Source organism: Cicer arietinum, chromosome 1, assembly GCF_000331145.2.
Source record: "Cicer arietinum cultivar CDC Frontier isolate Library 1 chromosome 1, Cicar.CDCFrontier_v2.0, whole genome shotgun sequence".
Taxonomy (NCBI): Eukaryota; Viridiplantae; Streptophyta; class Magnoliopsida; order Fabales; family Fabaceae; genus Cicer; species Cicer arietinum.
Window position 1 is genome coordinate 334,061 of NC_021160.2, and position 22,183 is coordinate 356,243.

General features: G+C 34.3%; 6 protein-coding genes across 7 annotated transcripts in view; 4 read left to right on the plus strand and 2 right to left on the minus strand.

Annotated features, from left to right (window-relative positions):
• The window catches only part of LOC101503647 (probable ion channel SYM8), a 6,718-nt gene extending 3,693 nt beyond the window's left edge, over positions 1-3,025 (plus strand). Inside the window, exons 8-13 of one of the 2 annotated variants that reach the window (XM_004485400.4) lie at positions 1-218; positions 303-401; positions 768-962; positions 1,567-1,659; positions 1,789-2,055; positions 2,279-3,025. In XM_004485400.4, coding sequence (XP_004485457.1) covers positions 1-218; positions 303-401; positions 768-962; positions 1,567-1,659; positions 1,789-2,055; positions 2,279-2,497 — 1,091 coding nt within the window. In that variant the 3' untranslated portion in view covers positions 2,498-3,025. Of the gene's footprint in view, positions 219-302; positions 402-767; positions 963-1,566; positions 1,660-1,788; positions 2,056-2,278 lie in introns of those variants that run through there. The other variant, XM_027337402.2, reaches the window with a different exon arrangement.
• Positions 3,026-3,176: 151 nt separating this feature from the next.
• On the plus strand, positions 3,177-5,012 carry LOC101498649 (glyoxylase I 4-like). Its single transcript, XM_073369102.1, has 3 exons — positions 3,177-4,180; positions 4,268-4,349; positions 4,654-5,012. The coding sequence occupies exons 1-3, from the start codon at positions 4,065-4,067 to the stop codon at positions 4,813-4,815; spliced, it is 360 nt and encodes a 119-aa protein (XP_073225203.1). The 5' UTR covers positions 3,177-4,064; the 3' UTR covers positions 4,816-5,012.
• A 483-nt stretch (positions 5,013-5,495) lies between these two features.
• LOC101504194 (uncharacterized protein At5g49945) lies at positions 5,496-8,536 on the minus strand. Its single transcript, XM_004485402.4, has 3 exons — positions 7,374-8,536; positions 6,064-6,267; positions 5,496-5,957 (listed from the first exon to the last, which is right to left on the minus strand). Exons 1-3 carry the CDS (start codon positions 8,340-8,342, stop codon positions 5,727-5,729), a joined length of 1,404 nt encoding a protein of 467 aa, XP_004485459.1. The 5' UTR covers positions 8,343-8,536; the 3' UTR covers positions 5,496-5,726.
• Positions 8,537-10,900: 2,364 nt separating this feature from the next.
• On the plus strand, positions 10,901-11,823 carry LOC101504836 (uncharacterized). Its single transcript, XM_004485404.4, has one exon. The coding sequence runs from the start codon at positions 10,999-11,001 to the stop codon at positions 11,722-11,724; it is 726 nt and encodes a 241-aa protein (XP_004485461.1). The 5' UTR covers positions 10,901-10,998; the 3' UTR covers positions 11,725-11,823.
• Positions 11,824-12,268: 445 nt separating this feature from the next.
• LOC101504524 (nifU-like protein 2, chloroplastic) lies at positions 12,269-14,307 on the plus strand. The gene is made up of 4 exons (XM_004485403.4): positions 12,269-12,526; positions 12,603-12,690; positions 12,887-13,197; positions 13,955-14,307. Exons 1-4 carry the CDS (start codon positions 12,437-12,439, stop codon positions 14,141-14,143), a joined length of 678 nt encoding a protein of 225 aa, XP_004485460.1. The 5' UTR covers positions 12,269-12,436; the 3' UTR covers positions 14,144-14,307.
• A 1,149-nt stretch (positions 14,308-15,456) lies between these two features.
• On the minus strand, positions 15,457-21,858 carry LOC101505150 (ribosome biogenesis protein BOP1 homolog). The gene is made up of 18 exons (XM_004485405.4): positions 21,648-21,858; positions 21,448-21,576; positions 21,227-21,307; positions 20,975-21,129; positions 19,967-20,084; positions 19,756-19,857; positions 19,471-19,627; positions 19,280-19,388; positions 19,104-19,206; positions 18,801-18,951; positions 18,587-18,719; positions 18,383-18,489; positions 18,073-18,143; positions 17,920-17,980; positions 17,223-17,450; positions 17,047-17,131; positions 16,331-16,509; positions 15,457-15,780 (listed from the first exon to the last, which is right to left on the minus strand). Exons 1-18 carry the CDS (start codon positions 21,759-21,761, stop codon positions 15,692-15,694), a joined length of 2,172 nt encoding a protein of 723 aa, XP_004485462.1. The 5' UTR covers positions 21,762-21,858; the 3' UTR covers positions 15,457-15,691.
• Positions 21,859-22,183: the final 325 nt, after the last annotated feature.

Sequence of the window (22,183 nt, forward strand, 5' to 3'; positions counted from 1 at the left end):
CCGAGTTTTACATAAAAGGATGGCCCGAACTGGATGGTCTTCATTTCAAAGACATATTAATTTCATTTCCTGATGCAATACCCTGTGGTGTTAAGGTTGCTGCAGATGGGGGGAAGATTATCATAAATCCAGATGATAGTTATGTTCTGAGAGATGGCGATGAAGTCCTTGTCATAGCTGAGGATGATGACACCTATGCTCCAGGTCCTCTGCCAGAGGTCATCTTTCTGTCCTAGCCAGCCTTTCAGCATTGGATCCATTTAGTATGTCTGCCTAATTGGATAACATGCTAATTTCTATAGGTATGCAAGGGCTATTTCCCCAGGATGCGTGAACCCCCTAAATATCCAGAGAAGATATTATTTTGTGGCTGGCGCCGTGACATTGATGACATGATCATGGTTAATCCCTAAATTTGGTTCCGTCCATATTACTGCTTTAAATATTCTAACATTTTAAGCACTATCATATTGATGTGTAAGAAGAACTGATTTACCTTTTGAAGAAACATAAAATAGGTAAAATCAGCTACATTTAAAAGATACTGGGTACTTGGAATTACTAAAGAAGATTGAATTTTGACACTCTAAGAGCAATACACAGTGTAGTTTCATAGCTTTAATAAGCTAATAGATCCATATGGTGTGTACTGTGGTAATGGCTAGTAGTCTCATAACTCTAATAAGCTAATAGATCAATATACAATATGAAACAAAACTCTAGCTTCATAATCTTCTAAAATATCCTTCATCATTACTGTTTCGCAGGTTTTAGAAGCATTCTTGGCCCCTGGTTCAGAACTCTGGATGTTCAATGAAGTTCCTGAAAAGGAAAGAGAGAGGAAACTTGAGGCTGGTGGACTTGACGTTTTTGGGCTAGAGAACATAAAGCTTGTCCACAGGGAGGGAAATGCTGTCATTAGGCGACACCTGGAGAGTCTTCCATTGGAGACTTTTGATTCTGTAAGTTTCGAATCTTCTTCTCTTCATATTTATATCTTGAAATATGTCAGTGTGCACTGAGGAAGGAATCAACTAGCATTTAAGCACCATGTCCATGTGAATGTTCAGAGTTTGATGTCACGAATAACCAAAAAGTAAAGCTGGACATCAATAAATGATCATATTTTTTGCTAATTGATTCTGGATAATTGGTTGAGTATACTTCTATCTCATTTGCAATTATCAGCAATGTCCTACTTTCTTTTTGAAAAAAGTGATCTGATTAAAATAACTGCCTTCATGTAACTAGTGGATGGGACAAAATAAAAAGGGTCTTGCCAACAAGTGCCTAAGGATTAAAAAAGATAGAAAATTTGCATTGAAAAGAACAAATCAAGAAATTGAACACATAATTTCCAATACACTTTCAATATAATATTTCTATATTTGGGTCCTTAACAAGTGCACTAAAGGCACTGCAAATAAAAATGATATTGACAATAATAACGAGCAAAGTGCATGTTGAAGTAGGAATTCAAGTGCCATAGAATATCTTCAGATTCAGGACAGTCAAGCAAAGTAACGTAAATTATTCTTCAACTGTATACTAACTCTAAGAGGACAGATCCTTATTCTTGCAGATGAGTCAGTGGAGGATTCTGTTGCTCATTCTGATTCAAGATCCCTAGCTACCCTTCTGCTCATTCGTGATATACAGGTATTCACTGTTGCATTCCGTATCAGGGTTACGATGTATTGGTGTTCATATAATACTACTATGTCGCTCTGTTTTGTGAACTTCTTTGAAATGAAAACCATCCCCACCCCATGCCTTTTTTTTTTGTAGGCGAGACGCCTACCATATAGAGACACAAAGTCAACTTCTTTGAGGTTATCTGGGTTCTCTCACAACTCATGGATCCGTGAAATGCAGCAAGCTTCGGATAAATCAATTATAATTAGTGAAATTTTGGATTCTAGGACTAGAAATCTAGTTTCTGTGTCCAGAATCAGTGATTATGTATTATCTAATGAGTTGGTTAGCATGGCACTAGCTATGGTGGCTGAAGACAAGCAAATCAACCGTGTTCTTGAGGAATTATTTGCGGAGGAGGTAGCCCTCATTTGAACTTATTTTATCTATTTATCGTTTTGTTGAAGGATTTCAGTTGAATTTCAATTTCATTGGTCATATCCCATTTGAATCATTTAATTTCTCTGGAATTTTCAATTCTCTGAATATGAAAATGAAACTGCTAGTTTAGCATATTTTATATGGTTTTGAATTTCAATATCAAAATGACATATATGTTGGGCTTGTGGTGCACTTGTGGCAGGGGAACGAGATGTGCATTAAACCAGCTGAGTTCTACTTATTTGACCAGGAGGAACTCTGTTTTTATGATATAATGATTAGGGGTCGTACAAGAAATGAGATTGTTATAGGGTATCGCCAGGCCAGCCAAGAACGTGCTATTATCAACCCTTCAGAAAAGTCAGTGACAAGAAAATGGTCTCTTGATGATGTTTTTGTTGTTATTGCCCCAGGTGATTGACAGAAGGAACAGTACCCTTCTTGAGTGTTCTGCCTACAATATGATGTCTTCAATCTTCACGGTTCATGCCTACACTATGACGGCCCTTCCTTTTTCCTCCCCATTTAACTTCCCAAAAGGTACTGCTGGCAGTGGCAGCTAGTTAACTGTTGATAACTTGATAGCAGCTGGGTTTTTGAAGACTCCTAAAACTTGGAAGTAACGAAAATTTTGCCTGTTCTACAATTTCTCTAGATATTGGGTTAATCAAGTTATTTAGTGTGGATTATTGTATTATATTTGTAACATCACTGTAACTTGTAAAATAATCTTTCATAAATAGACTAGGTGACTAGGGACAAGTTAAAGTTGCGGATCATAGCACATATTTAGAAACTTAGCACTCACATAAGATGCGGGACTGATTTGAAGAGGTCCATATATGAAATTCACGTATGTTTCTTTTCATATTGAGTTAGCAGGAGCTTGAAACAAAAAAACAAAAATGTAGTGATATTTCATGTTAGTTGAACTCCATGTTTAATCCTATAACAATTTCAATCGAATTACGAATAGTCAATATTGCGAATGCATCCTTGAAAAACTATCGAAATTCCAATTCATGTATTTGGAATTAATTCACAATTGATCATGTCTATGTATATAATCCCAAATCTTAATAGAATCAGATAAATGATGCATAATTAAAATTACAAACTACTTTACAAATATTTTGTTGTAACGTAGTAAACGCACTGCAACTCAATCACCCTAATATTCGTATTCTTGTAGGGAATTTTAGACTCTCAATACCACAACTTAAAAAATGCACACAAATATCAAATTGAGAACCATGAAATCATATTCTGATAACATGGAACAACCTAACTAACTAATCTAACCTAATTCTCATATGATTAGGGAAGTTACAACGTAAAGAGAAAAACTAGTTTTATCTAAACTACCCATCGGTGATACTTTCCATAAGCTGGACTATGGACATCTAAATCGGATGACTGAACAAGTTGTCCAATCAGAATATGCAAAACCAGAAAATTGAAGTTTAGAAGCAGAACAACAGACCTTTAGCAGGTGATTCTTTGAAATAGTGCAGAATTTTAAATGCGCTATGATAATGAATTTGTAGAGGCTTAGACACAAGGTGGCTACACAAATGAGATGCTAGGCCTTAGGGTAGTAAAGATAAATAAATCTTCCTAAACTATGACTCATCTGCAAAGGGAGGGGAAACTTTCACATACTCACATCATTTTATTTTACTTTTTTTTTTAAAAGAAATATTATACAGTGTACCACGTTTTTAGTGAAAGGAACATGAAGCCAGAAGATTGTCGGTAACAAAGTTGATGATGTGTGTATTAAGTAATAACATGTTTTACATTTGTATATATCTATAAAGTCGGAGTAGAAAAGCAACATATTTTGAACACTCTAGACCATAACCTTTATATAAGCTCGTTGTGGTGTTGCTTCTTCAGCAGCATAGTTACTTCACACATTCCATTGACATTAATTTTGAGAGTTGAGTAACATAAAGTAACAGAAAGATGCCTCTACCTCAGCTTTCATGAACCGCGTCTCTTATGTATGTAGGAGTGTGCAAGATTCTGTGAAATTCTATGAGAATGTCCTCAGATTTCTGCTTATTAAGAAGCCTTCTTCTTTCAAATTTCAAGGGGCTTGGTAACATTAATTCTTCTGTTTCCTAGATTCCAAAATAATTAATTAAGCTACCATATCGATAATTAATAATATGCATATATTGTTTAGGTTATTCAATTATGGCATTGGCATTCACCTACTTGATGCAATGAACATTGAGTATATGACAGCAGTTGTGGAGGATTTCTTTTAACAACAAAAATGTGAACCTTTCATTACCTCATAGTTTGTTGGATATAATATCAAATATCTAATCATTTAATGTCATGTCATTCTTTCTTTCGTTTTTTCTTTTTCTTTTATGGATTGAGTTTATGTTCCTCATTTGTTTTCCTTTTAATTTTAATAAATTTTTAGCTGAAAAAAAAATTCAATATCCAACTAAACTACAAGAAAACCAAGAATTTCGGTATACATATATCATATTGTGAGGTGATCAGAGGACATCACAAATGGTATTTTGAGAACAATGTCTAAAGTTTTGTCATTCTTAAAATTGGAGGAGCAATTATCAAGGACTTGAGCAAGCAATGAAAGTGGCTGTTCTCTATTTGGATGATTTTGGTTTTGCAGGGGGAGGAAAGAATTGCTCAGCGGAAGAAGCTCACTTAATGATGAACAATTTGATGATTGATTTGTTAAAGATTTCAATATGATAATTTTCTTGGGATTAACGTAATTTCCTTAATCATTTTGTACAAAGTTTGTGTGGAAGTATTTTTTATCTAAAGAGAGAATAGGGGAAAGATAGTGTAAGAGTCAATCCTATCAAATCTCATTATTTTGAGCACAATAGAGAGATAAGATGGAAATCGATGAGGTCTATGTCAAAAGTGAAAATTACTTGATGAAATATTACATTTCTCATTTTGTTAAAAATTTGTATAGATCTTTGACCAACCCTAGCTAATGGAAAAGTTACCGATAAGACGAAGGATAATAGTCACACTACAGCATCTAGAATAACACTTCAATAAAAAAATCACTCCATTCCTTTATAGAACTGTGTATTTTTTATACATAAAAAATATTTTTCCCTTCACAAGAAGATTCAGATTCTTTAAATCCATTTTTTTCATAGCTTCTGCAATCAACATCAACAAGTACGTTGATGCTTTGATTTGAATTTGGCCCCAAATATCAAATAATTAGAAAATAGCAGTGAAAGAAACAACAGTCTTTTTCCAGTAAGCTACTGTGGTTAAACACAAATGCACCACTTAACAGAGCTTGCTCGGGCAATAGCAAGTAAAAAATTTAAAGTTCATTAGGCATTCGTTGTCACTGCATGCAATTTCAGCATGTTAACAAAGAAAGTGGAAAAACAAAAGTCAACTAGAACTAAGGATAAATAGATTGAAGTTATCAAGATCTTATGAATGTCTCTAAGATCCATATTTTGGTACATTCAAAATCCACCAAAATGTGGTCACGTCTATCTAGCTAACTCGAAAGGAAATGAAAACTAACAAAGTACATTGCCATAATTCTACAAAAAGGCAAGGACCCAACTACATCGTACGTTGGGAGGGGATGGCCTTCAGTTCTACGTGCAAATCATCAAGAATTAGGCACCACGAGACATTTTCATCCTTGGCATTGCCTTTTTCATTTGGCGAGCACGTTCTTTTGCTTCCTTCTTTCGAATGGCCTCTGCACCGAGCTTTGCCTCAGCCTCCTCCATCATCTTTTTCCTCTCTGCCTTTCTTCTTTGCATGGCCTCTTGTTGGATATTTCGAAGTTCTTTCTGTGCCTCTTGAGCAGCCTTTTGTCGTGCGGCGTCTGTCTTAGACCGCGCCTGGATTATATATTATGCATGTGAGTCAGTCAAGGGCCAAGTATAAGATTTTTGTAAATTATAAGCCAAGCATACATTGACAATACAATAGACCAATTTCACCAACCTGAGAACTCAATTTATATCTTCCAATCAAATCAATATAATACGGAACAAGAGCCACCAGTCGAGTCATATCAGCCATGTTTTTAGCAGCGGGAAGAACAAACTTGAACAGCAATACTTTCTTGTGTATGCCAGGGTGATTATCGGAGAAATGCACTGAAATTAATCCTTTTCCAAATTTCTCAAAAGCCTTGTCACCAAAAACCTGCAGTATACGATAAATAGCTGATTGAGTCCAAGAGTAAACTTTAACTTTGACAGAATAAGAACAATGCATATGATCCAATACAGTTTCCATTACAAACTTGAAATTTCACATAACCTTGATTATGGTTGTGTGCGCTAAATCCTAAATGAAGCCAATTGTAGTGAAATACTTATCAACAAATTGAAACACTTGTGCATGCCTAGTTCACAGATCTAGCATGAAGAGAATATGTAACAAACAAACACTAGTACACAACCAATGGAATGTGAAAAAGGAGAACAATTAAGTATTATACCAAACTTATATAGGAGAGACAATGATAGGATACTGGATTTGGGCCTTGGCCTTATGAAATTCTAAAGTGTTAGTTATGATTGTTCCTAAATTCTAGAGAATAAATTTTTTGGTTAGGAGCAGTTATGCGCTGGATTAGGAGTTCTTGAACTCTTGGTTTATCTTTTTCTTTACTGCTTTCCACCATTGTAAAGCTCTAAGCTCAACCTTTTACAAGAGCTTATTGGAATATGTATTGTGACATAAACACTATCACAAGTGTTTGGGAGAGTCTAGAAGGATAGAGCAGAGCTATTTTTACAACGAAAAGAAATGTTGGGAACAAAAGTAGCCTCTCCGTGTGCATATTCAACTTATAATTCAAACACTTATGACATAAGTTCTTATATTATAAGAGCATAATTAGAAGTTTTCCGAAACATCCCAAAAATATTAACATGATTATTCATATTTCATACCATAATATCGCTCTTAGAAGTTAAAATCGGTGGATACATAATTATCACCATGATCATTATTATTATTGGTACTAGTATGACTAAGTATTGTCTTAACAAAGTCATCTAAATAACTAACACAGGTGACCAAAATATATGCCAAGAAAACTACTAGGCTGAAAAAGCCAAAACTCAGAGCTTCTTCTTGGCCTATAACTAAAAGATATATGATATATCAAACATTAAACGTCAACAAACACATAGATCCATCAAATTCCATATGTTTTGTTAATCCTCTCTCTCATCCCATATAATTATTAAAAAATGAAAATGATGAATAAAAAAACAAAAAGATAAGAAAGGAAATTGAACCTGGTCAATAAGGGAATCGGTGATCAAATCAGAAGCAACTTCCCTAGACTCAGAAATAACAGCAAGGTCATCAACAACCCACTTCCTCGAAGTAGGAGGAGATAAAATAGTAGCAAATCTCTGCAAATCCCTGAAATCCTTATGCATAGCTTTAGCAGCCTTCTTCTTAGCCATAGCAAAAACAACATGATCCATAGCATCATCATTCATGTAAACCTCAAAACTAATCTCATCCTTAGAAGGAACCACCATGTTATAAATCCTAGCAATGAGATCGTGTCTACTCTTCAATTCCAAAGTAGCCAACAACCCTTGACAATACCTTCTACCACTAGCGTAAAACTTGAAGGTTGTTTGCCCTTCTTTCAACAACAAAGGAGCATCGTCGCCGCCGTCGCCGATCCCTAAAAGACTGAAATTTTTGTCAAAAATGGAGTCTTTGGCAGCGAAGTGTGTGGCCCATGAAAGTGCTATGTGTTCGTTTTCCTTTTTACCGGTGAAGTAATTGATAGCGAAGATAATAAGGAAACTACCGCAGATAATCTCAACGGTGAAGGATCGTGGAAGAGGCTTCACGTTTTGATCGTGAGAGGAAGTGGTGTCGTTGGTGTTATCAGTGGATTTTGGATCGGTGATTGGAACGTGAAGGTCGGGGTGTTGTTCAACTGGAAGGCCTTCGAATTCATCGTCGTCCCAGAAATCGAATGTGGTGGCGGTGGGAGGTGTGGATTTGGGAAGATCGGACGGTGGAGAATGATTGGGATTAGGATTAGGATTTGGATTGGGATCGGTGGAGAGGGATTGAGAGGGTGGTGAACGGAGAGAAGCGGGATCGATGGATGAATCTTCGAATTCGGCGTCATCGTCTTCGGCTTCAAAACCTTCGAAATGAGAATCGGAGTGAACAAAGCATACGAAGGAGAATAAGAAGAAGAAGAAGATGAAGAATAATAGTTTTGGATTTGCCATTGAAATTGAAATTGAAATTTGGAACTGAGGTGTTATGTTAGCTATTGATGTTGTGTTGTGTTGTGACCTCTTTCATCGAAAAATAAATAAAAAGATAATAATGAAAATTAAAATTGTAATTATAATCAAATAATTATTGGTTTGGGTTTTGGGTTCGATTAGGTTACTCCACCTCCAAAATGATAGGTGATCCTAATTAATTCATAGAGCTTCTTCTACTCTTCTATACCTTTCACTCACATTATACTTGTCTCTCTTTTTCCACCAAACCGTAATTCAATCTTTCTCCTAAAAACTAAAAAGGCTCTAACTATAATAAATTAATCCAACTTATATACATTTTTTTAATAAAAAAATTTAACAAATGAAACTTTTTTTTTATATATAATAAAAAGCATTTTGGCTAAGCATTTTTTATTATGAATAACTAATAAATAGTAGTATAACTAATTTAGAAAGAAAAAAAAATTGTAGTAATTGATATTTGATATAAAGATGCATTATTAAGATTTAATTGCAATTTCAGCCATCCTATTTTTATCAATTCACGAAATTGGTTCATTTGTTTTAAAATCTATCGATTTTGGTGATTTATTCTAATTTTTTAATTAAAAAATGGCGATGCGACATACTTTAAATAGGGTGACATGTAATACCTTGATCGTAGAATAATTAACGTCCATGAAATTACAATAAAACTATATAAAAACTTAACTTTCAACTTCGAAAAGTTTTTATTTTTGCAATTTAATTATTGACATATAAATAGTTAATGTATTTAACTTGTTCTATATCATAAAATCGTATGTCATAACATTCAAAATATGTCAAATCGTCATTTTGTTAGTTCTAAAATTTGAAAGAGAGACCAAAACTATCAAGAGATTGTGAGTCGATCTGTAGCAGTTACAGGTTGAGTGTTCCACGTGCCAAGGTCGTGATGTATTAGCTGAGCCACATAATTAGGTTCGAGTGGGGAGGTCGCAACGTCCAGATTTTGTAACCATTTTGGAGAGGTAGCCAATTATCTTCCCAAATGTTAATCAGATGACCGTTGTGACAGTTGATGAGCAAGAAGTTGGGAAAAGATAAGATGTGCCATCCTTGTTTTTGCAAGGAGGGCTAAGTTGAAACCTCTGAACGAACTAAAACCAAAGCCTCATTTTACTCTTCGATTGACCACACATATCCCAATTAACTTAGTGAACTTTCTTCTTTTCACCCTCAAAGATGGAGGATACTTTGTAAATTATCAACTTCAGGTTGGGTGGATCTGAAAAAAAATAATATTGTCATTAGCAAAAAAAGGTAAGAAATATAAGGAATGGGTCATTGAGGGGTATCTAGAAATAGACTATGGTAAACTTTGAAATAAAGAAAAAAATAGACTATGGCTAATCTAGGGCTAAAATTAGACTTCTTTCATTTATTACATGTAAATGGTTCCGTTGATTCTAAAATGTATATGTTGATATAGCGTGATGATTTGAACTTTTTAATATTGTTTTAAATATATGTGGCTTTTAATTTAATTAACATGATTTTAAAATTGGAAGACATAAATACAAAATAAAAATTTCATTATAGTAAAAAATATAAATTAAAAATGAAATTATAATTTAAGAAATCTAGAGATTTACCAACTTAAATTAAGTTTTGTTTACAAAAATTAAAACCAGATTAATCTCATATTACGGAGACCAAAAACAATATTAACTCTTGTAACATTAATTAATTCTCTTGTTATACAAGATAAGCATAATAAGTTAGTCAATATAGAAAAGCTAAACATAACAAAAATTAGCATATGCACTACACTCTAATAAACTAACAAATGACTTATTATAATGAGATGTATCTAGATTCTTCTATAAAACAGTGACTCGTCATCTAAATAAGTTGTTAATCCTTAAGCCACTAGAGCCTCAATGTGTTTTTCTTGGGCTCATCTTTGGTCATACCATTTTGTTAGTGTTACATAATCACCTTATTCAATATACCAGTACTATCATTATATTCCAACAATTGAATATTTTATTATTTGACGAAATGAAGTGAAATATTTTTGTAAAAAAACACACAAAATGTCGAACCAAACATAACCTTATTCTACATACATTATCATTTATAATTGAAATGTAGCAGAATGTTTGGCATGGAAACTTCATAATAAGAGAGGCAATTCAAAGACATTAGGTTCATCTGTTTAAGAAACTTGTCTTTAATATAGCTCTGACAAAAGATAGAAGAGAGATGGCCATCTGATATCAATTTCAGTTATGCAATAGTCAAGTGAAAGATCACTTTCAATGTGTTTAGAGGTTGTGGCAAAATCAAGGAAGTTTGGTACAAATTATGATGTTCCAGTAATCCATATCATATCATCTCATTCTCACAGTCTTTACAACAAATAATAAAATCAAAACATAAACATGTATATCACTTGATTTAACTGTTAGTTAGCAGGTCCTTATCATGAACAGCAACACAAAATCCGAATTTTTTTTGTCTTAGCCTTAAAAAAACAACTTGCCATATATCTTCCTATAGCTATAATATGAACTCTGAAGTAGAAGCAAAGAAACCAACAAACCCTCAAACAAATACTTTGATATTCCCTTTGAATTCATAATTCAAATCAATCCTTCAACAAACAATGGAACCAGATTTTAGCTCCACAGTGGACACCTCTCGTCCTTTCAGCTCCGTAAAAGAAGCCGTTGCCATATTCGGAGAACGGCTTCTTGTTGGAGAAATATACTCTCAATCTCCAAAGCCATACTCAGAGACTTCTAGTACTGCACCTTATTATTCTCCTTCAATGAGTATTAAGCGAGAATCATCATGGAGATCAATGTCATCACCACCACCAATTAGTCCTAATATAAAATCATCATCTAAAGAAGAGAAGAATGATACCCTTTTTGATACAGTGAAGAAGCTGGAGGCAGAACTTGAGAAAACAAAAGAAGAGTTGAAAATGTTGAAGGAAAGAGGGAGTGAAACAGAGGTAGCTTTGGCAACACTGAACGCTGAGCTTCACAAGAATATGTCAAAGTTGGCTCAAGCTGAGGCTGCAGCAGCTGGGAAAGCTGCAAAGACAGTGAGGTTTGAGATTGAGAGAGAAATAAATATGAATAATATTGGAGAAGAAAATGAAGAAGAAGAAGAAGAGAAGATTAAGAAAAGGAATTCACAAACACTTGCTCAGATAATAAGTCTTGGAGAAAACGACCATCTTTTTGGAAGGAAAAAAGATAAGAGCAGTACGAAGCAGAAGCCTATTATTCCTCTTGTGGGAGATTTCTTTTTCTTTTTCAAGAGAAAGAATTCTTCTTCCACTAATCAACATAATAATCCTCTTTATGCTTCTCCTTTTTAATTCATCTATATATATGTTTTTTTATTCATGGCTTTATTAATATTGTTTTCAGTTGATTTGTATTGTTAATAATTTGTGAGAAGTGTGTTTTCTTGTTAAGTTTTTTATTTCTGTAAAATTTTAAGTCGGTATCTATTATTATATCCATGTAAAATTAAGGACCCATCGTAAATTCTACATATACAGCTACGGAGGAAACAGAGGAATTACTTGAATAATAATCAATCAATTTAAATAAATAATTATTCATCCAAAAATATTAATTTTATAATCTTCAAACTTCTAAAAATATTATCATATTTCTATTATTAGATTTTCTATTTTTGATTTATTTAATTTCTTCGTAAATATGATGTTAGCATTTTTTACACATGTAATTAAATCACACTGAAATATCACTTGAAGAGACCATAAAAGATCGCTATCAACTTTGAGGTCTCCGGTGTATTCAATTTACATAAAAAATAAAATAACTTTACAATAGAAATTGTAACAAAACTAAATGTATTTGTTTATTAATTTATATTTGAAGTTGAAGCAGTATAGTAAAGTTGGGCTTAAAGAAAAAGCCCAAAACGAAGGAAGCAGAGGCAGAAACGGAAGTGATGGTGTTTGGGTGGTGAGAACGAAAGTGATTGGAATCAGTTATTGTGATTAGCTTTGTTACTTAGGTCAAAACCATTTCAGATTTCAGAAACACGATACGACACCGATGCAAGGTGTGGTGCTGAATTCACAATCTTACTGCAGAGGCATTGAACCTCCCTCATCTTCTCCTTCTTCTTCCTCCACCCCCAAAAAGGTTTGCTTTCGAATTTCTCGCTTTTTTTTTTTTATATAAACAATAACCTCTTTCTGATATAGTTTCCTCGTCGCAGGGAACGATATTTTTTGGTAGTAATGTTCCTTTTAGGACGAAAAGTAGTAACCTTCTTCGTCGTTCACCGCTCTCTACACGTCCATTTGGTTAGTTAGCCCCTCTTCCACTTCGCAATTTTCTTTATCCTTCTTTCCATTTAATATTTTATAATCCAACCTTAATTCTTGGATTAAATTGTTTCTTCATTCATTTTGATATTATTGTGAATCAAATTCAGCTTTAATTTTTCTTGCTTTTAGACTTGGGAACCCTGATGTTAACTTCATTATTATGTTTGTGCAGTTATAAAGGCTGTTGCCACTCCAAATCCAGCTGTGGAATTGCCATTAACTGCTGAAAATGTTGAAAGTGTGTTGGATGAAATTCGACCATATCTCATTTCAGACGGTGGAAACGTCGCTCTGCATGAAATCGACGGTAATGTTGTACGCTTGAAGTTACAGGGTGCTTGTGGATCGTGTCCAAGTTCTGTTATGACAATGAAAATGGGCATTGAGCGTCGACTAATGGAAAAGATCCCTGAAATAGTGGCAGTTGAACCGGTAACTGATGAAGAAACCGGTCTTGAGCTAAATGAAGAAAATATAGAGATGGTTAGTTATGTGTAACATTATGATTATGCCTTGCATATACTAAGCTTTTTATTCTGCATGTGTCAGTATTTCATATCTAATACAATTTAAATCTCTAGCCATTCATTTGGTGCTGTTACTCAAATCACAATGTTTACTTGGTGGTATGGGATTTCAGATTGAGTACTAGCTGTCTATGTAGCTTAAACGTTAATATCAAGCCCTATATTTCAGTAAGGGTATGTTCAGGAGTTAGATTTCTAAGGGTTTTGGAGGGGAAGATTTTGAAGGGTTAAGTCTATATGTTGACATATATTTGAGATTTTCAGAAATTTGATGAATAACATGATAGATAATCATATAATATTTCAATCACTTTTTATCGATTTAAGAAACATTTTATAATTGCTTTAATTTAAAAATGAAACATAAGTTCTCCCTCGCTTTCCCTCCAAAACCCAACTCCCAAACATGGCCTAAAAGAAAGATGCATTGTCCCATTATGTGGTTAAACTTTGAATGTTCTGAATTTTGTTGCACATATATGATTATGGTTATTGAATCTGGTCTAAACGATCAAAATAAGCTCAATCAATATTGACACAAGAAATGGGACAAAAATGTTGTCTTTCAGAAATGTATCAAGATTAACATTGTTCTCAGCTTCTTTAATTACTATTGCCATTGTGAATTGCCGAACTTATTCACTTGTCTTAGAGAGTGGTTGTATACTAATCTGAAAATGTTTTCAGAATTTAATATGTAGTAATTGTTGCAGGCTCTAGAGGAAATAAGGCCATACCTGGTAGGGGCAGCTGATGGATCTCTTGAATTGGTAGCCATTGAGGAGCCAATAGTAAAGGTCCGAATCACAGGTCCAGCTGCTGGTGTCATGACTGTGCGTGTTGCTGTTACACAAAAATTGCGAGAAAAAATACCTGCCATAGCAGCCGTTCAGCTGTTATGATATTTTGGTGCAAAACAAAGCAAGAATATAAGTCTCATAGGCATTGTTGTAATTTTTCATGAACAACACTAATGGGAATAAAGTGTTACATGTGATGTATAGTAAATTCAATATTCTATGCTTTTACACAGTGGAAGAAGGCTTCTATATACACATTTCAACTACTGTTATTGTTGTGTCTGTAGCTCAGTAAAGTTAAAATTTTGATTATTTTAAAATGGCTACCTGTTTTACACTGACCGAAATGGAGGAACCTCCTAAATATATATTAGGATCCTGATTATAATGTTACACAAGTCACAAATCAAACATGTATTTGAATAGCTTGTTATAAGCCATCTAGATTCTCTCAACTCCATAATTTTGTTATTAATGAAAAAAACTTTAACGTTATCAAGTGGCTGAACAACTACAAATTGAACATGTGATGCTTAAATTGTTTTTGAACGAGATTTGGAACTGATGAGGTGTCAAACCTGGTGGCAGTTCTTGAGGTTTGTACAAGTACGAGGTTTGAGGGACAAGGTTGTCTGTATTTTTGGAGCTTATGTCGTCCTTGTGTTGAAGTAGATAGGAAAAACATTAATTATTCTTGAGGTAAGAGTAGAATTAGGCAATTTAACATGTTGGAAGGACCCCATATTCTATCAGCGGTTGATTAATCGTTAACGCTTAAATTACATAGGTGATTGTTGATGAGTAGTACCAATCGAGATTGATGAGTAGTTATCGGACACTACTGAGTAGGGGATGTTAGAATTTTATTTTACATAGTTGTTAGATTGAAGAGGATATATAGAATAACATCTATTGCGGTGATGGTCAAATGGACCTGTGGATGGCAAAAATTGAATGTGTTGATCAAAATGTATGTAAGAATGGTTGCATTCTAGATGAGATGTAGATGAATCAAAGTAAATGACAGGTTTCGAATTCTATCACGATCACAAGTGCAAATTTAGTACCAAAACAGCCACAACTCCACTTCGCATTCTTGAATTTCATGTACACTGCACATCGTATCTATCATTACCTAATGGTATGGCTATTCTAAAATTAAGAGATATTAAAGTGAAAATCAATTATCGTTATCGTAACTATCCACAATTGGTTGTACATTTGGATCTAATATTATCAATTGATTTGTTTATTAACAGTTGATATTACAAATTTATTATTCTATAAATGAAACTCATTTAAAGAAGCCTAATCCATTTCCAAAAAGAAAACATCCTTCGGATTTCTTAAAAGAATTGATTGATTTATATTAGGTGTATAGATATTTCAAGTGAAGTTTTGTTAGTACAAATTCCTGACATTTCAACGTACGATTCAAAAAGATAAATGTGAAGTGTACAGAATACAAATTCAAGCAATTTCCGACAAACAACCCAAAAATATAGAGCCAGAAACTCGCTCAGCCTTTCAATTGGGCAACACTGGTTTCAGCTTTCTGTTTTACAATTGGGGAACAAAATTGGATAGAGTTACAGGCTTCTCTCTTAGGTGTCACCCGTCTACCATGCATGTGTTTAGAATAATATATTTTTAGTGGTGACAGTAAAGTTTAATCAATTTATCTGCACCTGCCGTAAATAACCAGGGTTGTCTGGGGTGAAATTTACAGTCCAATATCCCTGCAATGCAAATACACGTAAAAGGTTAGATAAACAATGTCTTATTCAAATGTTAGCGTAGAAGTAGTTATTTTCAATGCACTGTCAAGTAGAACAGGTTGTATATGGAACATAAAATGGAAGAGGGCAATGCATCAAACATGAACACTTCAACGCTGGTTGATCAAACATTTGTGGATCATGTGAGCCAACAAAAACAATACAGCAAAATCCATATTCTAACTTGGCCATTAATCCTTGCAAGAAGGATTGAGGGAAGTATATCAATGTTATGTATTTTACTGTAGTATTTTTATACATGTAGTCCAACCATCTGCAAAGGATTTTTCCCTGATTCTTATTGTTTTGGATATGCCAATCGCCAAAACTGATTTTGCAGTTAAAATACATAGTATAGTTATTATTTACTTTTGCAAAGGCAACTTGAACTAAATTTTGCACAAAATTGAATCTCAACTTTTGTCGATATGCATATCCAAACAAGGAATCAATATCAGACAATATGACAACTCTGCTCAACCAAGTTAACAAAATCACAAAGAAGTCTCACCTCTCCCTTTTGAATTTGCATGGCCCCGTAGAATTTCTAAAGGAACAATAAGAGGATTTTGATTGAGATCAGAATAAACCATTCCATGAAAAACATATGCAGTGCAGTCATCTGAACATGTCGCAAACAAGGGATACGAACGATGAAAGACCACATTGTTGATATCTTTTGGATGACACCTGCAGTGGCATCAAGTTATTACAAAAAATCTATGGCATGACATTAAAGTTCAGATAGTGATTATTCACATCCAAATTGTTGCTAATAAAATAAACAACTTATTGTCACTAGGTTTGTTCCCTCTCCTTTTTAGTGGTGTTTCCCCGTATATGGGCATGGTTGTATACTGAGCCTTTTTATTATGAAAGTTAAGGCCAAAAACAATAAATATAGCCCTTCCCTAGACTATGCTATGGGAAGAACTATATAGCAAAAGCACAGTAGATTTTGTTAATATAATAAAATAATAACTATGGTTAAGATTTACAGCAAATTAGCTGAGTACGCATATAAAAATTAGCAAATGACAGCAAAAAAAAGGTTGAGTTTTACAGTACTACTTTAACACAGATCAATCTTTCAAGAGCTTTGTTATATTTTCTGCCTTAAAGCAAATTATTTTCCCCAAGCTTTTGAAAAAATCTATGGCACATACTATTTACTCTGCAATTCTGCATTGGGCTGCAGAGGATTGGGCTACAAGAAAAAATACTTACTTGAGAATTTTATATGGTTTAGAGGAAAGGTCCATGTCAAACCAACAAAGCTTCCCTTCTTTGCTCCCCACTATTAAATTATCACCTGCAGTGAATGTGTACACACACAAACATTTATGACTAGAACTAGAACAAAACTGATAAGAGTTTATTTTCTTCATGACTAATAATGATACCTCCAGGATGGACTGCAATGGATGAGGCTTCTTGGAGACCAGTTTCAAGCTTTTTTATGAGTTTGGCCTTCAATAAATCATACACACGAACGACCTTTTTTGTACAAATAAAGAAGATAGAACGGGATGGATGGAAGGTTGATCTAACAGCAATTCCACGTAAGCGGAATGGAAGTTTTTGTGTATGTTTCTTGGATAACCGGTGTATCAGAACTGATCTTGTTTCACGTAAAGAATATGTTAAGGAAATAATGAGTCAATCCCAGGTTTAATATTTTATACCTCTTAAATTTTCCTTACAGCTAAGATAAAAAATCAGCTAAAAGTTTGTAATCAAGGACCAGTTTAATACATTTGGTTTCTAACGTCCTTGAATACACTATTCACAAACTAGACACAGTCATCAATGGAAGCATATATAACATCGAATGAGTTGAATGACATGACGAATAACACCTCATGTGTAAATGGTTCATGGTGATTAAATTTGTCAAAAACCAATGGTGCCTCATTCTGTGTTGAAAGAGATAAAGATAACCATGAGGTATGATGCAGTAACATACATGTGCAATAATAAGAATGTGAGCCTTTATGTGCATTCTTGACACTTGAACAGAAAAAATAATATAAAAATAATAAATCAACGATAAAGGAGGTATGTATCAGCTAAAGCTGAGACAGCACTAAGAAAGGATATCTGTTGGCATCACTGTTGAAAAGTAGTCACCTTTCCGGTGCCATTCCAGAGCAGTAACCGTCTGCATGAACACATCCACTAATGTTTAATATAAACACTCTCAAAATTTCAACCAAAAGACAAACCAAACTAGAAATGGAGACATGGAAATACCTTGAGATGCCTTAACCTTATACCCTCATGTTTATCATCGTTAAGCCAGCTTGCACTAGGAGCTTTTTTGCCTGCAAACACAAGAAAGGTAGAAAATAACAAAACAAACTAGCATGAGACGTCAGATATGATAAGTATTGCTGCAAATATAAAGTCAATGTCCTTCATCAGTGGCCAGCTAGCTTTAAATTATCGGCTGGCGTGTTTTTCTAGGTTTAGTTGGGGTCGTATGCCAACGTGTGATCTAGAACCTCTAGGAGCCTTCTTTTGGATCAATGTTAAAAATTAAAATCAAAGAGACAACACTGACCAGTGTCATCTGATGCTACGGGTGAGCCAACGAAGAGAAGCTCCTTAATCCTTTTCTGTTCTTCGTCATCCCCCAAGCAAGCATTTAGAAGAAGTACATCTTGTCCCCTAAATGGAAAATTTAACATCAATTTATGTTCACAATCAAACCGCATTTATATATATAAAACATACAAATTTTTATAATAAAAAAATCCAGACTTACGCAGAGACAGCCAGAATATGTATATCAGATAGAGGATTCCAAGCAACGCAGTTCACAGGTTCACCAACCTCCCACCGCCTCAGACATCTGCCTGTTTCAACCTCCCAGACACGGACGGTTCCATCACTTGAACCTTTGCAAACAACAAATCAGTTAGGATACCCACCTCCCTTACTGTTTAATCAAAACAAAAACATGTTATCAACAGACATACCTGAAGCCATCCACTGTCCTGAAGCTTCAACCGAAATTGATGTAACTGCACCTTCATGACCTTTATATTCGATATAGCATGTTGTGGGGTAAGGCTTAAGCTCCTTTTTACTTGGAAGCTTAGGCTTTAGAGATTCAGGATCAATATTAAGCTGGAATAAAGGAGAAAAACAAAATGTAAATGAATTATGTCAATTATAAAACACACAGACACAATACATGTAAATAAAAGTAGCAACAAATTAGAACTTTGACAGGCAAAAAAAATAAGTAAATTAGTTCTTTGATATGGGTATTCACTCACACGTTTCTTTCGAACTCGGGGGCACAAGTACAAATCCAAACAGCGTTCAAAACTCTCCTTCATAGCATTCTCATACGCCGGGATGCTTCTCATAGATGTAAATCTGGCAATTAAGAGTTATTAGTTCAACTGTATGAGAGAGCGAGGCAAAAATGTTTACCCTGAAAGCACAGTACCTTTTAGGGATAAATTTAGGGCGGTCTTCTTCATACAACAATTGATATGAATTAATCTCTTCTTGTGTTGGAATATACTCTAATGGAGGATTATACGACTCATCATGGCCTGAGAAGAAAAATGAAATAATTAACACCAAAGGTAACTCAAAGGCAAATCTAATATTGAAAATTCAAGTAACATTTAATACCAGGAAATTTTTGCTTTGGTGCTGGAATGTAAGCCAGATGATTTGATTTTTCTGTCAAACCAGAATCATCTTCCCACAAGAGATATGGACCATCGTCCTCCTTTGGCTTGTCAAAAGTTATTGATCCATTGCGAATTAATCTAACATACTGCACAACCTGTAGAACCATGCATGTAGATGATTGATAAGAGAAATCAATTTGCTTTCTTTATCTGACCTAAATAGTCTCCCACCTAGTTGACTTATTTCATATTATCTGCAAAATGCAAATGAAGGAACAGTTACCTTTTTAGCTTCCCACTTCGAAGGAATAAACCTTCTTTTGGGTTCAGGTGCATTAGACAATGGATGCTTGGCATCATCCCATTTGAACCAATCACTATACTCCTGCATGCACATTAGAAGGAGAAATAAATTGAAGGTATTATGCATGCCAATAGTGTTTTAATCATTATATTGATAATCTGAAAGAACGAGAAGGAAAGTAAATACTGACCGGATATGGATCAAAGTCAGAATGTGGTGCCTGATTCTTGATGAGTCTGGACACCATTTTGATTTCATCTTTTGTCAGTTCCACTACCTCATCATTGTACTCATCATAGATCTTCCGCCTAAATAATCAAGAATAATACAAAATCAATGATGTTTTATACAAAGAAAAGCTAACCAAGGTGAAATAATATAACAAAAGGAGTCAGGCAAAAAAAAAAGTTATATCTCTAAAACTGACTGACAATCTCGGAGATCTATGGTTGATGGTAAAATTTGAAGTGTCCATTGAAAGGAAAAAAATTAGGAAAATTGAACACAAATTTGTCTTGATTTGAAACTACGTCCTGAAATTTCTAAAAGTTTTGATGTTACATTGACCTTTATGCAATAATAACAACAAACAAAACTTTATACAACTATGTAGGTTTTATTATTTCTAGATTCTTTATGCAATTGTGATATTTACTAAAACAAATTCAATGAGGTAATTTATTTCTAGATTCTTTATAATAGCTTTGCATTGAGCCTTTCTTGGTCTACTTCTATTTCCAATTATTAGACTATACTATTCTATATGTAACCAACTCTTTAACTAGGGCCACTACTGAACTTCATCTCCCGTGTTCAATCTTAACTTGTTATTAGGTGTAGCTCTAACAACTTTTCCTGCAGTATTATTCTTTGGTAATTTGGTAATTATTTGTTATATTTAAAATTACTCTCTACAGCTAGTTTATACATTTAAAAGACACCACTCCAGTCTCGGAGATGGAAAAAGATACAAAGCATTCTTAATCAAATTTTAGGCTTCAAAGATATAGAAGACACACACGTGTCTGCACCTCACCAATGTATGTCTACAAGTACGACTGTAAGCAAATATAAGTGCACAGTGTGTGGATGGATGGAAGGTTGAAGGTGGGTGTTCATAAACATCATAAGACATAAAGAACACAAAAAGGAAAATTGAAATAAAGAGAATAAGTTGATATACAAATATGAAACTAACCAATTCTTAGAATCATCAACATTTGCAAGAAAGGAACCCAGTTTGTCTTCCTTTTCTTTCTTCTTAATCTTCTTTCCCTTGATGTCGTACCCAATATGGGGTTCATCCTCATACCACTTCAAAGGGACATCACCAACGGTATTTCGAGGAGCCACCTATGAAAAAGGAAAGGCAAAGTAAACAAATTCAGCTCCATAGTAGGAAAGGGAAACGAATACAACAAATTATTATGATTAAGATAATGATGAAAACCTCGTCCTCAGATGAATCACTCTCAACTCCTTCATGATGATGATCAGAGCCCTCATCTTCACCGACTGAATTTCCAACATCCTGCCATGATTGCATTTAAGCACATTAATTAAGTAATTAATTAATAATGGCTGAACAAATAGAAAGAAAAAAAACAATAACACGGTCCTCCTAGTTTAACCTAGAATACTAGTATATGATTAAGATAAAGAGTGACGAACCTCGTCTTGAGAATGAGCATGGTCTGAATCAGCGGAACTATCATGTGCAGGTGAAGCATCTTCTAATTCAGATTCAGATTGAGAATCCGGTGAGTATGAAGAGGAGTCGTCGTTATCTGCAGAAGAGTCCTACAAGAAGAAAAGTGTTAATCTAGGATGAGTTAATGAATGAAGAAAGTTTCAAAGTAAAGATGGAATACCTCATAATCAGAGTCGTCGGAATCGTCACTCTCAGATTGATATGGAAGTGGTACCTCCTTCACATTATCCGGCTCCTCTTCTTTTTGCGTCATGGTAGACTTCGGCCCCTTCATTGGATAGGGTGACGAAGGAGTTAGTTAGTTAGTATTAGGGTTTTGGTTACCACTGGCGAGAATAGAGAAGAAAAGGGTTTTAGACTTTAGTAGTAGTTCCGTTAGCTAAGCAAACATTACACAGTAAGAACTATTTGGGTGTGTTGCGGTACCCGCCCCGCCCGTAATTCAATTCCTTAAACACTGGGCTTATTTGCAGGCCCACTATCCGCATACTCATTCATGGGTAGCTAAATTAAAATAGTTCATTCAAAAGTAGAAAATTTTAATTTTTAATTCAAATTTGTTTATTTTAAATTGATATATTAATATATTAAATTATAATATTTTGATATAATTAATTATAAAATTACATGGCAAACTTAAATGGCACATTAGAGCCTACTTATTTGTTTTGTGGATAAATAAACATTACACCTTTT